General features: G+C 46.1%; 2 protein-coding genes and 1 long non-coding RNA gene across 4 annotated transcripts in view; 1 reads left to right on the plus strand and 2 right to left on the minus strand.

Moving 5' to 3' along the window:
• The window catches only part of RCC1L (RCC1 like), a 32,444-nt gene extending 31,794 nt beyond the window's left edge, over nucleotides 1-650 (plus strand). The window contains exon 12 of the mRNA XM_051809599.1: nucleotides 603-650. Within this exon, the coding sequence (XP_051665559.1) occupies nucleotides 603-635 (33 nt within the window). The 3' untranslated portion in view covers nucleotides 636-650. The remainder of the gene's footprint in view (nucleotides 1-602) is intronic.
• The window catches only part of LOC127480934 (uncharacterized), a 349,754-nt gene that overhangs the window by 5,711 nt on the left and 328,663 nt on the right, over nucleotides 1-15,380 (minus strand). The window lies entirely within an intron of this gene.
• Nucleotides 86-15,380, minus strand: part of CASTOR2 (cytosolic arginine sensor for mTORC1 subunit 2) — a 120,189-nt gene continuing 104,894 nt past the window's right edge. Inside the window, exons 3-9 of one of the 2 annotated variants that reach the window (XM_051809603.1) lie at nucleotides 11,109-11,302; nucleotides 10,188-10,320; nucleotides 8,781-8,904; nucleotides 8,127-8,237; nucleotides 7,303-7,385; nucleotides 4,679-4,773; nucleotides 86-606 (exon numbers count right to left, since the gene is read on the minus strand). In XM_051809603.1, the coding sequence (XP_051665563.1) occupies nucleotides 541-606; nucleotides 4,679-4,773; nucleotides 7,303-7,385; nucleotides 8,127-8,237; nucleotides 8,781-8,904; nucleotides 10,188-10,320; nucleotides 11,109-11,302 (806 nt within the window). In that variant the 3' untranslated portion in view covers nucleotides 86-540. Of the gene's footprint in view, nucleotides 607-3,755; nucleotides 3,898-4,678; nucleotides 4,774-7,302; nucleotides 7,386-8,126; nucleotides 8,238-8,780; nucleotides 8,905-10,187; nucleotides 10,321-11,108; nucleotides 11,303-15,380 lie in introns of those variants that run through there. The other variant, XM_051809604.1, reaches the window with a different exon arrangement.

Raw genomic sequence — 15,380 nt, forward strand, 5'->3', positions numbered from 1 at the left:
ACCCAATTCCCATCCTACCTCAACACAGGCAGTGATGGACAGTCCTCAGAAAGTCTGATGCGAGGAGACAAGCCAGCACTATGTGACATCTTTTCTGTTTAATTCCACGTTTCATTTTGTTTCTGGTTTTCAGGGCTCTCTGAGCCAGTAGCCCGTCCATCTGCTCTCGGCCTATCCTGCTGCTTTCAGCCAGTGCACCCACGGGGAGAGACAGGGACCCTGGGCAGCTCCTTTCACACTGAGAACACAGGCAGGGTACACTTCACCTTGGAGCTGAACATCAGGAAACCACCTGAACTCCCTTTCCTCCTTCCCCTCATTCATAAATTTAATAAAATAACAACAATAATAATAATAATTAAAACAAAAGCTTATTGGAGCTGTTTCTGCTCAGCTTTCCACAGTCTCTTTTCATGTCACTCTCTGTAATCAGATTTTTCAAGAAATACTGTCAGAAAAAAAAGAATAATAATAATAATTATAATAATAATAATAATAATTATAATAATAAAAAGCATCTGGAACCAGCTCAGAACATTTCTAATGCTTTTCAGCTTGACTGACTTGGAGTGCATTGACCACACCATTTATATTTTCTTCAGGTACCTGCAAGAAAACAAAAAGAAAGGTCATGACCTCCAGCAAAATGGATGACAAGGAAAAGAGAGGCAGGAGACAAAGTCCCAAGGAGGCAGGTACTTTGCTGTTGGACACTTGAACTCCACTGAGAAAGGACTCCACATGCAAGGACACACCTGTTAACCCACAGTATCCCTGGAGTTAAGTTATCCCCTTGCTAAGTGAAAGCTGGCTGGTTTGCTGTCATATGGTGGGTGCTCGTGGCGGGGCAACTATTTGGGGGTTTGTCTTTCTCTCCCCTCTTCCTCTCCCCTCCTTTCCTTTCCTTTTGTTGGTGAAGGCCTTGTACACCAGGAGCTTGCTCATGCAAGGTGCCTGTGCTGACTGATTTATGGGGCTGCCTAGGGGCTCCATGGGGCGTTCAGGGGTATCCTACAGGTTTGGGACCCATAAGCTGGGAAGACCATGCTGGGTGACAGGAGAACACAGCCATCAAACAAAGAAGAGAACCACCAGTCTGCTTGTGGTGGGGTTCCCAAATGGTGTGGTGTAGCATCTACACTTTCTTATCCAGTCTTGTGAGGAGACCTAACCATAGAAGTTCATAAACAAAATTATTAGTGGGTATCTTTTCACGCTTACTGCAAGAAAAATCTCTTGTAACAGAAGATGCAAAAGCTCTCAGAGCAACTGTCATCAGTAGAAAAGAACATCACAAGTGAAGTTACATCAGACAGAAAAGGGGCATCTGACCATTACATAAACTCCAAGACTGCTCAGGGAACAGGCAGCTCTTGGAAAGTGGAAAGAGGACTGAGGGAAAAAACGAACTGTCCGCGAGCTGCTGCAAGAAGCCAAAATAATTCACGTTAAGTAAGTTAAAGAAGGACTGTCTCCTCTGCGAGAGGAGGAGGCCCAGAGCACAATACCTGGATTCACTGACAATTTCCAGAGCTCAGACAGTCAGAATACAACTGGACTGTGACTTTCTGCAAGGCTTCTAACAAAATTGAGGAAAAAACCCATGAGAAATAACAAGAAAAATGTTCAATTTTCCAATGGGAAGATAGAATCTCTGATGATGTGTGAACAAAAGTCAGCTTGGAAAGGAAGAAAATAATCTTAAAACAAGCACACAGAGAACTCTTCTGGGTTAGGAAGAAAACCCCAGCATACCTCCACCACTGGGAACAGGACTTTCCATTACCTGCCCTTCCATCATTTTTTCCCAGAACACTGAACACTGCAGTGGAAGAAGCTGTTTGACTCCTTGCCTCTCCAGAAGATAATGAGAAAAGGCATAGGAGTCAGGTTTTCAAACCACACCCTCCTCGTCAGCCCCAGCGATGCTCAGCAGTACAGGTCTCTCCATATGCTCTGTTACCACTGGACAGAAGCAGGAGAAAGCAGCACTGGCCAGTTCTGGCCAACTGACTTTGACCTGGACAGACCCACCTCCTCCCTGAAACACACTGGGTTGGTCCTTTACTCCCTGAAAAATGCCTGACTCCCTTAACGGCATGGAAGTGGTATCAATCACCCCACAAATGTTTGGGCCGGATTTTCTCCAGGACAGACACGCAAATGGTTTTGCTTTGCAGGACCCATCCTATTTTTACCAACAGAGGAGGAGTTCTACCCCTCCCTGCCCCTTAGAAATGATCCCTGTCCCAGGGCAGCTGGTGCACTGTGTTCACTTCTCAGGCAGTGCACAGACCAAAGCACCAAACATGAAGGGAGAAGTAAAGCTCCAAACTACATCCCAGACACAGTTTCAGCCTCTTCAGAAAGAAAATGCTGGTGAAGGAGAGCAAGACATCTGTGAGCATGAGGCAGCTAAGAGCAGAGCACCTGGAAAGAGGACTCTTATCCCTTGCTCTCTCTAGAGGGAGCTGGAAACAGTGGCTCTCACCAGCCCTTTAATCATGCAGGGGACAGGCCAGAGACCTGGAGGTTCCCATCTCCAACACTGTCTCTATTTCCTCTCAAGCACAAGTCCTGATTTCCAGGGCAAACATCTACAGTGACAGCATTGCAGGAAGACCTCAGTATTAACACCGGAGCGACAAAAAACACCTTAAGATGCACAGTAGAAAAAAAAAACAGATCAAAAGGAACAACAAACTTTTATAAAGTGCTCCAAATTGTTGACAACAGGTCAGTACCTTAAATAAAGACAGAGAGGATTTAGAGAAAGGGTTCAAGATGCACTTAGAGTTTGAGAAATGTCACTAGAAGTCATGGTATCTGGGTAGCAAAGTTAGGGAAAATATGACAAAATCTAGGTCAGGGTCTTGGCCAACACAACCACCTTAGAACCAAAAAGCATTAAACCTGGCCAGTGTGCCCAGAGCAAAGTCAGGCAAAGGAGGGCTTGAAATGCACCTTCCAAAGGATGGAGGGGTTTGACAGCTAGAAAAGCACTGTCCAGGAGAAAAGGCTTTTAAAACCATATATAAAGAAAACGTCAAGTAGCAAGGAAAAACACTAAAATACTGCTTTGAATAAGGAAGATCTGCAGACCTCAGTGCATGGCCTCAATGCCCTGCCAGCTGATGGAAGGCAAGGTCAAGCCCCTCCTGTGGGGCTGGAGGCATCAGGATGAAGCACTCCAGCAGGGTGGAGCTGCCTGCAGAGTCATCACAATTGTATGGCACAAGTTTTCGGTTAAATACCTCTTTTAACTGACAGGGCTGAGCTCTCCAAATATGGCTTGACACCTAGAAGCACTCTGCACCTTATGCTCTGCACAGAAAGTGGGCACTTGGGGCCACACAATGGCAAGAATGTGAGGCAAAGCTAACAGTATTGATTTTTAAATGGTGTTTTATTAGCTTATCTTATCAGCGCAGTTAAAATTCAAGAAAATAAGACAAACACATACAACACTTTGACCTTTGCTATCTGAAATAATATTTACTTTTACTCTTTACACACATGACCTATCATCTGCTAATGGTTCATACCAATTGTGAAATTAAAGCTCTCCTGAGCCCCCCAAAACCTGCTTTGAACTCACTGGAGCTTTCACAGGTCAAAGGTAGGGCCTGAGCAATGAATTTGCAATGATGAAAGGAGAAGTATAATGCAATAGAGGGCACATTTAAAAAAAAACCACAATTGAATAGCATAACGCAGTTGAGTTTTGCAGCCTTGTTAGCGCATGGGTTACTGACTCCCTTCCTCAGGACCAGGGAAATGGGCTCCAAGACAAATGCCATTCTGCTTCTGGCTACAGGCACAGCAATTTTCCCTTTCCAGGGAAATTCCTCATTTTTGAGGGTGTCCTATAAAGCCAAAGGAAGAGCAAAGGTAGGCCTAAAAAGTAAAATATCCATCAGTATAAAAGAGAACTCTGTAAGGATGGCAAGACCCTCATGTTGATGATTGTGCTGTAACTGCTTATGGGCACTCAGGAGAATGAACATGGTAACAAACTTATTTGCTTTAAAATTGCCTTCCCTTGCTGTGCTGGCAATTGTTGCTCGTTTGTCAAAGGTCTGCACCATGAGGAGGAAGATGCAGGGGCAGCAGAGCTAATAGATGGGTTTTGAAACACAAAGGTTAGGGCCATGCAGGCACCAAGAGATGAAGGCAGGGGTCTGCTATTGGGAGACTCTCCAAAATGCTCCCCACACACAAAGGCACCTGGGATGGCCCACCCTTAAGTGGAAGGAAGCACCTAAAGAAGCACCTTCCCCTTAAGGGTGGGTCATCACAGCACCATCCCAAGAGTCTGGAGCCTGCAACTATGTCTGCAGCAAAATGGGAGAGGGTTTGTGGCTCTTTCTAATAAAAGACAGGGATGCAGCTAACAAGACTGCTCGGGGAGGCTGCGATGTCTCCATTGCTGCAGGTATTTAAAGACTGGAAGCAGCCTTTTTCCAGAACAACACTCACTAACACAGCTTTGCCTTCGGGTAGGGCTGGGCTTGGTTCAGGAGCCTCTGACACAGGGCAGTGACAGCCAAGAGGAGGCTGGAGAGAGGTGTCTGCTGGGCTATATAGAAGCAAAGGCACTCCAACAAACTATCCAGATGGAAATGACATTTTCATCATGAGTTTTCTCCCAGGGAAAAAAAGCTGTCTTCATACTCACCAATGCGTGATCAAACTTAAAAGTACTGATGTAGTAGGCTGGGATATCGGCTGCGGCCAAAGGCTCAGAAATCTGAGCAACAATTCCACATTCATCTGTGGGGAGACAAAAAATCAATCATTGTTTGGAGGGGCTTGCAGAACTCCCAGGACTCACCAACTCCACGGCTACACAGGGAGTAGTTTGTCTTTACAAACTCCAACAAGAAGGAATCTCTGCAATGAAATGTGTTCTTTCTCACAGAATCAGGCTTTTTTTTGCACATTTAATTTTATTACCTTCTTTTTGCAACAGAGCAGATCTCTAAAGGCACAAAACATTAGAATTGAAACGATTTTCAGAGGTCCAAAGAAAGGCACTGAATGATGTTCAGAAGGAAGCACCACAACCAGCCTCATATGCCCTTTACCTCCATTTTTCTCTGCTATCAAACACTTTGCCCTGCACCTTTGAAAGAGGAGATGCTGACCCACCTGTCACCCTGGAGAGATGGTTCCTAGGCTGCAGCCCACCACAGCCCCTGAGACAGGATTTCATGCCAATCTCATCACAGAACATTAATGGGTTGGAATGGACCTTAAGCATCATCTAGTCCCAACCCCTCTGTCACGGGCAGGGACATCTCCCACTAGCCCAGGTTGCTCAAGGCCTTATCCAACCTGACTTTGAACGTTGCCAGGGTTGGGGCATCTGCAACCCCCCTGGGCAACTTGTGCCAGTGTCTCACCACCCTCACAGAGAAAAATTTCTCCCTAATATCTAACCTAAATTTCCCCTCTTTCAGTCTGAACCCATTAATCCTTGTCCTGTCACTGCAGTTCTGATGAAGAGTCTCTCCCAGGCTTCCCCGTAGGTCCCTTCAGATACTGGAAGGTTGATGTGAGGTCTCCACAAAATCTTCTGTTCTCCAGGCTCAACAGCCCCAGCTTTCTCAGCCTGTCTTCATAGGAGAGGTGCTTCAGTTCCCTTATCAACTTCGTGGCCTCCTCTGGACTTGCTCCAACAGTTCCATGTCCACACAAGATCTGTACACAGTGCTCCAGGTGCGGTCTTACAAGAGCAGAGTAGAGCGGGAGAATCACCACCTTTCGACCTGCTGGCCCTGCTCCTTTGGATGCAGCCCAAGATCTGGTTGGTTGTTCGGGCTATTCGGTTGGCTTTCTGGGCTTTAAATGGAATTTAAATCGTTCATCTGTCTTGTTCGTTGCAGATAAAATGGTACACTGTTTTCAGATGAAATCTTGAGTTTCACCGATCCAAATTCAACATTTCAACTTGATTTTAAGTTAACATATTTAAACATCACATATGTAGGGGCCTGGTCAGTGTCCTGATGTGCCATCAGTGACATATCTACATATTTTGCCTCTAAGATGTTTAAAGAGAAAGTACACGAAAATTTCCTTCCTGCTACTTTTGTTTGTCTGGTGTAGAAGTTGCAATTAAATATAAAAATTGGCCAAACATTTTTCAGAAATGTTCTTGAAGCTTGTACTTTGTAGCCCATGGGAAGGAGCCCCCATGTTTCCTGAAGATCAGGCCTTTGTTGCAGTATTCAGATCAGACCCTTAAAATTGCAGGGGACACAGCAATAAGAACATGCCTCCAGGCATGAAGCACTTGCTCTGTGTTACTTCAGACCAATATTTTTTTGAATAGAGAAAACATGCAGCACTGAATGTGAAACATCTGAGATCAGGACTCCTACTTGGACAGCTATAAATCTATACTAAATCTACCGAAGTCAGAGAATAACCTGATCTGGGCCCCTCAGTTCGGGAAGGATGTCGAGATGCTGGAGCAGGTCCAGAGAAGAGCAACAAGGCTGGTGAAGGGGCTTGAACACAGGTCCTATTAGGAGAGGCTGAGGGAGCTGGGGTTGTTTAGCCTGGAAAAAAGGAGGCTCAGGGAAGACCTCCTCACTCTCTACAACTACTTGACGGGAGGGTGTAGCCAGGTGGGGGTCTGTCTCTTCTCCCAGACAGCTATCAGTAAGACAAGAGGGCATGGTCTTAGGCTCTGGCAGGGGAGGTTTAGGTTAGATATTAGGAAGAAATTCTTTACAGAGAGGGCAATCAGGCATTGGAATGGGCTGCCCAGGGAAGTGGTGCATTCTCCGTCCCTGGAGGTTTTTAAGGTGAGACTGGATGTGGCATCAGTGCCATGGTCTAGTAACTACAGCAATGTTGGATCAAGGGTTAGACCTGATGATCTCAGAGGTCTTTTCCAACCCTGCTGATTCTAGGATTCTATGATCTCTGCACTGGAGCACGACAGTGCCTTTGGACCACTGATTCCAGTAATCTACAATGCGTTTCCATGCCACCTTTTGTCCAGTTTTTCTCTTTAATCAGAGCCCCAGCAGTAGCCACCTCCAAAGTCCAGCAGATGAATGCAATTTAGCTGGAGCTGTCAAGCATGTAGCACTTTCAGGAGTATATTTAGAAGTCTGACTTAATAGGTAGGAGTCGGACTCCTCCTGTTTGAAAATCTCAGCTCACAAAGTCATGTTAAGCTGCTGACTCTCAAAAAACCTCAGCCTCAGATGGATTTTTCTATACTCCTTGAAGGCCCTGAGGCGACTGACTGCCTGCACACCAACTGATCCCCCAAATGTCACCTACCGAAGCCAAGAGGCTGCCCACCAATCCGCACCATCTTCCATAGTTCGCCAGAAGCACTTGTAAACAACAAATTATTAGGAAATCTGTAAAAGCAAAGGAACACCAAACATGGCAATTAAAACACAGGAGTGTGTCAGATTCTGCCTGCGGGGATCTGCTCTTCCTGCATTCCTGCAACATTTGAAGTCAACAATAGCAGGGCAGCAGCTTGGGCAAACTGGGAAAACTCAGGGCAAGTGGGGCAAATGCACCTGCCAGCCCCTCCAAGTGTCCTATGGTAAATCAGCAGCATCTGCTGCGAGAGAGGCACAGGAAAAGATTTCTAAGAAACAGGCTGTGCCCCAGTTTTACAAACATTGAGACCGTGAAGGTTTCATTTGAGCTGCATTAGGACACACCCAGGGATGGAATGTATTTCTATACCTGCTCTCAGGAATGTAAATGTTGACCACTGTTCTTGTGTTTGAGCACCATCAGTGCTTTTTTCCATACTATCCCCAGGAGGTCCCTGGTATCTCTGCAGAGATCCTTATTTCTTAGCAGGAGAAAGGAGACCAGTGGGTAAGAGACTTGCCCAACTTGTCAGTCAGGCAGCCTGTGATGGAGAAGAATTGGCCTCCCAGGTTTTCCACGCCCCAGGCTGAAGCTCCAGCCCTCTGGCCAGTCTTGAAGGAAGACAAAGGTTTACTCTAGTAAGGTGAAAGACACTGATGCAATGAAGGTCCCAATAATTAACGTGAAGGAGTCTAAGCTGCTTCCTGCTCCTTTGAAAACATACCAGGTGCTTTTTTTGAGGTCCAGGTTACCCTAAGACTAATGCTCACCTCTGTTGTGTCTGCACATCCATGACCAAGGAGATATAACCCTCGATGAGAGAAAAGGAGAAAAAGCGAATATGTCCCGAGTCTTCGTTGCCCACCACCGAGTCTTTTACTCTGAAGAAAGAGAAGAGAAGAACATTAACTATGGCTAGAACACAGGAAGGCTGTGAAACCAGAAATGTTCATACACTGACTTAGGGAAGTGTCACAGAGTCCTGTCACTCTATACTGCTTTTAATTTTTTTATTTTGCAGGGGGGAAAAAGGCAATCTCCACATCTGACAAACCTCTCCCATCCCTGCCCCAAGGTCCCCTCACAGGAGGCTGTGGGCCAGGAGCCACAGGCACCAAAGGGCAGCAGCCCAGCCAGCTGTACAGATATGCAGCACACTGATCACATGACTGCTCTTAACTTCACTCTGAAAGGCTCAAGCTTTCCAAAACCAGCGGATGTCTTTGGGCACCCTCAAGCCCGTTGGGCTTCCACCTATCAGGACAACCCTCCTGAGTCTGTGAAACCTTCCTCCCCCAGTGCAGAGCACTGGAGCAGCACAAGGCCACAGCAGATCCCTGAGCATCCCAGAGGAGCAATGGGATTCTGTGCTTCCAGACGCCAGGCACACCTCTCCTGGAAGCACACTTCCCTGCATGACCTACCCATTGGAGTAAAACATGACATCCATTAGGAGTGTAGCAACAGTAGGAAGGGTATCTGGATCCAGGCTGGTGACGCAGAACATATTACTCGGACTGGAAAGGGGATGAATGACAGACCTCTGAACTGAAAGAGACACATGGACACATACAACTGTGAAGCCACATCTGCAGAAAGTTCCTGTCCCAGCAGCCGTATTATCCATGCACTGGCAGCAGCCGCAGAGAAAGCTCAAGGTATTTGTAATGCAGTTCTTCATAGCTGAAGACGTGTTGGCTCTCAGACAGGTACTGAGGGACCTGTGCACAACCTGCTCTTGTGGTGCTCTCCCTGGGGTATAGGGTGGTATCACCCTGAGTACCCAGCCCAGCTCTCTACTCCTAGGGGCTTTCACACCATCAGGTGTAGCCACATGAGTTGAGGGACAACCTAAAGGAGGTGCCAAGACAAACTGAAAAGAGGAAAAAAATTCAGGTTTCCACCATTTAAAAGGCAGGGCCATGGAAGGCATTTCTCCAGCTGTGGTTGTTGGCAGTCCATCCTCTTTTTCCTCATTTCTGGGGATGATAATATCTAGAAAAATTAAAAACAGGCTGCCACACAGCAGTTTGGCAAACACATTGCAGCCAGCGGTTAAGAAGCAGCCAGTATTTAGGCAACCAACTAGTAAATAGAGCAACACCTGTGCCTAATCAACACGTTTCACTGTGTCCTTCCTTAATGCATTTTTTGTTTAAGGCTCATTTTCTTAAATCAGATGATTTATAGCTCCTGAGTGACAAAATTGAGTGGCACTTCATAAAAACTGATCTCTGCTTTTATTTTGGTTATGGGCAAAAAGTTACACAGAGGTCGCCAGCTAAACATATATACTTAAGTTGTTCCTTTTCCTAATTGTGCCCTTTGGCTTGATGCTTGTTCCTCTAGACTGCAAACATACTAAGCTTTTGTACAGTCCTGAGCTCATTGTGGCCTTGATCCTCATTGGCACTGAAGTGTGAAAGTTGAACAACAATCTTCTCTGTGCATCACTGCAATACTTTAACAAGCTTTTATAGAAGCCATTTTTCTTTGGAATGTTGAAGCATGGAAATATGGGCTGCAGACAATGTTATTTTTGCAACTGCAATGAACTGTACTTTAACCTTCTGTCCTACAAAAGGCATGTCTCCTCTAGAGATGTGAAACAAGCATTAAAAGGCCAAAATTCAGCAAAACTCATCAGCACTGCTCAGAAAGTTAAGAACCTACTCAAATCCTTGGTTGTACTGAGATAGCCTTGTACGATTACTACCTTACAACAGGATAAACATTCCCCCAAATGTTGGAGGAAGCTAGGAGGCAGGACTTCCACCCCATGTGTCATGGAGACCAACTCCCTGGCAAGCTGAGCCTGTGCTGGTCCTTACCTAGTTTTGGTTTGACAAATCCATTTGTTATCCCAAAGTCATCAGCAGCCACTGTCTCCCCATTCACTACTCTGAGGATGGTGAACTCGGCAGCCAGCGTGTGCATCACGAAGGGCAGGTCTCGCTCACGCACCTGGAGGTGACAACAGGATTATCTGGTGATGGTGTGCTCCAGAAGTGACAAGATACTGCAGTGGAGGGCACATGCTTTCAGGGCACTGAGAAGTGGACATGTGACTCCTGTTTGAGCCAGCGGGTGTGTAATGATAATTACCATCTGTGGTGTGTAACAATAATTACCATCTGTGTGTGTCTTAGAGAAGCACACTTGGTGATGCCAGTGCGAGCCTCAGAGTGCTTTTAAGATTGTGAAAAGAGTGTGGAGATTTCTAAGAGGAGGATGTCTCATGTCTTTTCCAGCATCCCTTCAAGAACTCAGTACTTGCCTGTTCTTCAGCCTTTCCTTTTCTTATTCAGGAAATACGGTTGGGCTCTGTGTGAGGGCACGCACACACACACACACACACGTGTGTGTGAGACAGAAAAACAGTCTGTCCAAAACAACTTTGGAGCCTCTTAGCCATCACCAGCCAACCTGACAGCAGACACTGTGTTCCTCTAACTTTCAGAAAACCAATGTCTGAGTGATGGTGAGAAATGCTGCCAGAACCTCCACTGAGGGAGAGACTGTAGTGTGGGCTCAGCACTCTCCTTAGACACCAGACAACTCATGACAACAAATGCTTCATTCCATGGGAAAAGCTCCTGAGACGTCAGAAAGCCTAACTACAAGGGACAGAGCTCTGGGGAAAGCAGACTTTGGTACTTCTGCTGCTTCCCAAACAACTCGTTCCCAGAAATGCCTAACTGAACCCTCATCTAGTGGCAGTAACTCTGCCTTTTCCTCTCACATTCTCTTACCAGGATGAAGTCCGTCTGATAGGTGGAGAGCATAAACACTGAGATGTTTTGGTCAGCTAGAGGTGCTATTACTGACTTGGCAATTTTGGTCACTCCAATGGGCTGGGAGCTGGAGAAGCCACCTCCACCAGACACCACGTTGAGGGCAAGCCATGTCGCATCAGCCACGCTCAAGTGTTCCGAGGAAGGAAGCTCTGCAGAGACAGAATGGGAGGACAGAGGTTTGTTTTAGAGGCAGGGAGAACCAGGTCCATCATTTATCAGTATGGGGTTAGCACAGACCTAAGTGCAAGGAATGAGATGAGCCCCCTTATCCAGCCAACCTCGTGGGCTTCCCCATGCTACTCCACAGGATAGTATTGTGCTGGTTTTTACACATAGTGATTGCATCAAATTCCATGGCAGGACTCATACAGATTGTTGAGGACAACACAGAGAGACTCAGTAATTCACCTGGATGGCTGCGTCTGGCCCTGGTGACCTTCCCATGTGGAAGCAGCCCAAGGTCTTTGACTTAACTTGAATAATTTCTATCACACAATTTCTCTGAACACTTTACTCAAGCTTTACTCAGCTTTCTCTTTTGTTTCCATTTTCCCACTCTAATCTAAACCCAAATTTTGTTCTCCTGGACTTGAGATGAAAGTTGACAGAACAGCCTTGGCAGTATCCAAGACTTTGCGGATGCAGAGCAGGCACCCTATGCATCTGTGGGCTGCTGCCTCCATCTCTAAAGCAGAAGAGCCACACAGTTCTGTAGAGATGGACAGATTCTGTAGAGATGGAGCGATTACAAGGTAAGCATAGGATAACGGAAACCTTTTTAAGAATAACCCCATTCCATTTGCTTCTAGTCTGTTGTGGTTAAGTAGTTAAAAATCTGCAGCTAAACCACTTAATACAAATTATTAACTGTTTTAAAGAACCCTTAATGCATTAACAGCCTAGAAAACCAGAGTCAGACTCTGGAATGAAGGCATACACTAAGATCCTCTGGACTCTGGATTTTAATTTGGCAAATCATAGAAATAAACAGTTCAGATCCAGATCCAGACTAACAAATGCATAATCTCAGTTAAATCTACTTGGTGTAAGGAACCTGACCTCAGATGCAGATCCAGCCAGTAAGGACACAGCAGAGGTCCCAGTGGAAACCTACGCACTTAGCTCAGAGGAGAGATACAGCCCAGAAGTCTGAAAAGCATAAACCCCAGCATCACTGCTCCTGCAGTCAGTGCCCTGGCACTGCAGACTTGTCTCCATGTCCACTCACTCCTGGCTTCTCCATACAGTATCCTTTCCTTTTCCTTCAGTGAGACCTTTGGGAGCTGTTTCTGTACAGCCTCAAACACTGTATAATAAATTCTTAAACTCACCTGCTCCAAATCCTCAGGCACCACTTCCCTGAGACAATGACAGCACTGAAAACCCAAAATGAACTGAATAACAAACACTGTTCATTTTACTCTCTTCAATAACCTCAACTGTGTGTGGCATGAAAATAACCCTGAGCAAACACATTGCCAAACAGTGGAGATACTGAGGGTTCTGCTTCTGCATTTTGATGTTTAGCTTCATAAGCCAATGTTTTTTACTGAGTAATCAGAGCTTACATGGAATGAAAACTAGACACAGTGAGAGGGGGTAAGTTTGTGCATTAATCAATAGGATGTTACCTTGGAGAGACTAGTGCAAGTTGCTTGCAGCAAATTATTGCAGCAAAATAACCATTTTCTGATCAGACAGCCCTCTGCATCAGAGAAGCACCCCCAAAGCCAAGCTTACTGCATCATCTGGCACGGAGAAACTAGGGCTCAAAACAACTGCCACTGAACTCTGCTTGCCTCAGGGTCCTGTGCTCACCAACCAGTCCCACCCCCAGTGGGCGTGTCCCAGGTGTGCCCAAGTTCACTAATGACACCTAAATGGCAGCGAGAAGAGATCACACAACTTATTTCCCTCTCTATAAACAGAGCAGATGATATTCCTGCTTTGTTCAGGTGACATGGGCCTGGATTGCAGTTCATCATATACCAGTTTAAATACTATTTTGGGTCAGGGATATGACGGAAGATGTAGTATTTCATGGTGGACAGAGGCATTATCACGTTTCAGTCCAGCAGCAGCTGCACTGGAGGAGCTGCCCCAAAAAGACTTCATCAACCCCTTCCTCAGGGAGCAGGATGGCTGATTTGCCCATTGCAGTTGTAATTATTGGGAAGTGTTGATCACGTTTGGGTTTATGTGTTTAACAGGTCCTATGAAGTGTGACAGGGGCCACTGCACTTGCTTAAGTAACCTGTTTCTCACAATTCAATTAACTTTGCAAAAAATATATACAAAGTGATTGAAATACCAGTTTTGGACACTGTCTCCACTAGGCAGCCAGATGGAAAAATACAGCCCAAATTTTAAGGAAACAAACTCGGGCTGGAGGATCAACAAATTCATCTAAATAGTATCAAAAAAATCATGTGGGACAGTGCTTTGCCCAGGATCCTGTTAAATGCTGTAAACCCAAGGAGAGCCAAAAACACCAGTTGTAACATTAACAGAGAATCACAGAATATGCTGAGTTGGAAGGGACCCACAAGGATCAGCAAGTGCAACTCCTGGTCCTGCACACAACCACCCCCAAGAGTCATACTATGTGCCTGAGAGTATCATCCGGACACACGAACTCTGTCAGGCTTGGTGCTGTGACCACTGCCCTGGGGAGCCTGTTCCAACACCCAACCACCATCTAGGCAAAGAACCTTTTTACACAGACTCAATGAGGTAGAATAAGGTAATAAATACAGAGGAAAATGAGGAATCGCCCATGTTTCAGTACCAACCCACCATCTCCACCACTCAGCCCACGGGAGAGCAGAACTCTGGACACGCCACAGCTTCAGCACTGCCACATCCTCTGTCCTCCCATCAGGCAGAAATCTCTCTGCTGGGTTATCAAGGTTCTCTGGCAACTGGTTTATCAGAGTGCACTCACTCCCGCTTCTGATCATGGGGGACATCTCACCTCTAGCTGAGAAGGACCTCTCAAAGGCTTTATTATAATCAGGGGGTTTGTTTTGAACTTTCACTGGGGTGAAGCCTTAAGATTTTTGTGGTTTTGCTGTGTAAGGCTTTGCAGAGCTGCTGCCAACAGCAGGCACCAGAAGCAGGTCAGCTGCTTGCAGGCTCCACAACCATTGTTTTCTGCCTAACATCACAACTACCACTGGCAGAGCAGGGTCCTAGACTCCAGCCATCATTCCATGGTCATTGGCATGGAACCCCACCAGGCTTGGCAAGATGTAAACAATTTGATAGCCCAGGGTAATTTTCCCTGGCAATGCAACGCTGGGTACCAATTGCTGATGGGCTCCAAAAGCCTGTGGGACTGCTCTCCATTGGCACAGCAGTTTTCTCTCATCCAAAATTCTTCCCACTGCATGCAATCTGCAGTGCCACCAAGCAGACAGATGCCATGTGGGACACTGCACCTCCCAGTATTAAACCTCCCAGGTATTAAACAAATGCCAATCCCTGCACAAACCAAACCCAACCAACACATCCAATAAGGTTTAGGGAGTGAGTAAATGCTTATTCATATTGTGGGTTATTTAAAAGGTCAGGGCTCTGTCTGGAGCCTCACTGGCCCATTTGGCAGCCCTAGCTGAAGTAGAGCAGCCTCCATGGCACACATCATCCTGGGAAGAGAGGTGGCGAGTATCATAGCAGCCATAATTGGCTCCTCAGCAAAAATAATCAATACCATTTCCAAGGAGGACAACAAACATTGGCTGAAATCCAAATAAGGACTGAATTGCTGCTGCTGGAGCACTATATGCAATGCTGTAAGTACTGTGAGCTGGTGCTCCATGTGGCACTCCTAAAATACCTTTGGGAGGTTGTTGGGCAGATGATGAGATTCCAGCTCATGGGTCTTTGCAAGCAGCCAAGGAGGTCACAGAAAGCAGGAAAGAAAAAATCTTCTGTTTCTACAGTCCTGATCAAAGAGTCAGCCCGACAGTGTGGATCTGCACAACACTGGGAAAACAACATTTTTTCTGCCTATATTTTCCACCCTAGGGACCCTGCAGTCTCACACACCCTGCATAGTAAGAGACAAAGCACCAGGAGACAGACCTCCCACTCCAGCAGAACACTGGAAAACGTGCAAAATGCTCTGAGAAAGGGCAGGACCACCAGAACTTTTTTGCCCTTCTGTATCTAATTTAAATGGGCTCACGTTTCTCATAAAAAGGTTATAGTTAAGGGGGATGCACA

This window comes from Manacus candei, unplaced genomic scaffold (assembly GCF_025592945.1).
Source record: "Manacus candei isolate 608988 ecotype Guabito, Panama unplaced genomic scaffold, ASM2559294v1 h1tg000076l, whole genome shotgun sequence".
NCBI lineage: Eukaryota > Metazoa > Chordata > Aves > Passeriformes > Pipridae > Manacus > Manacus candei.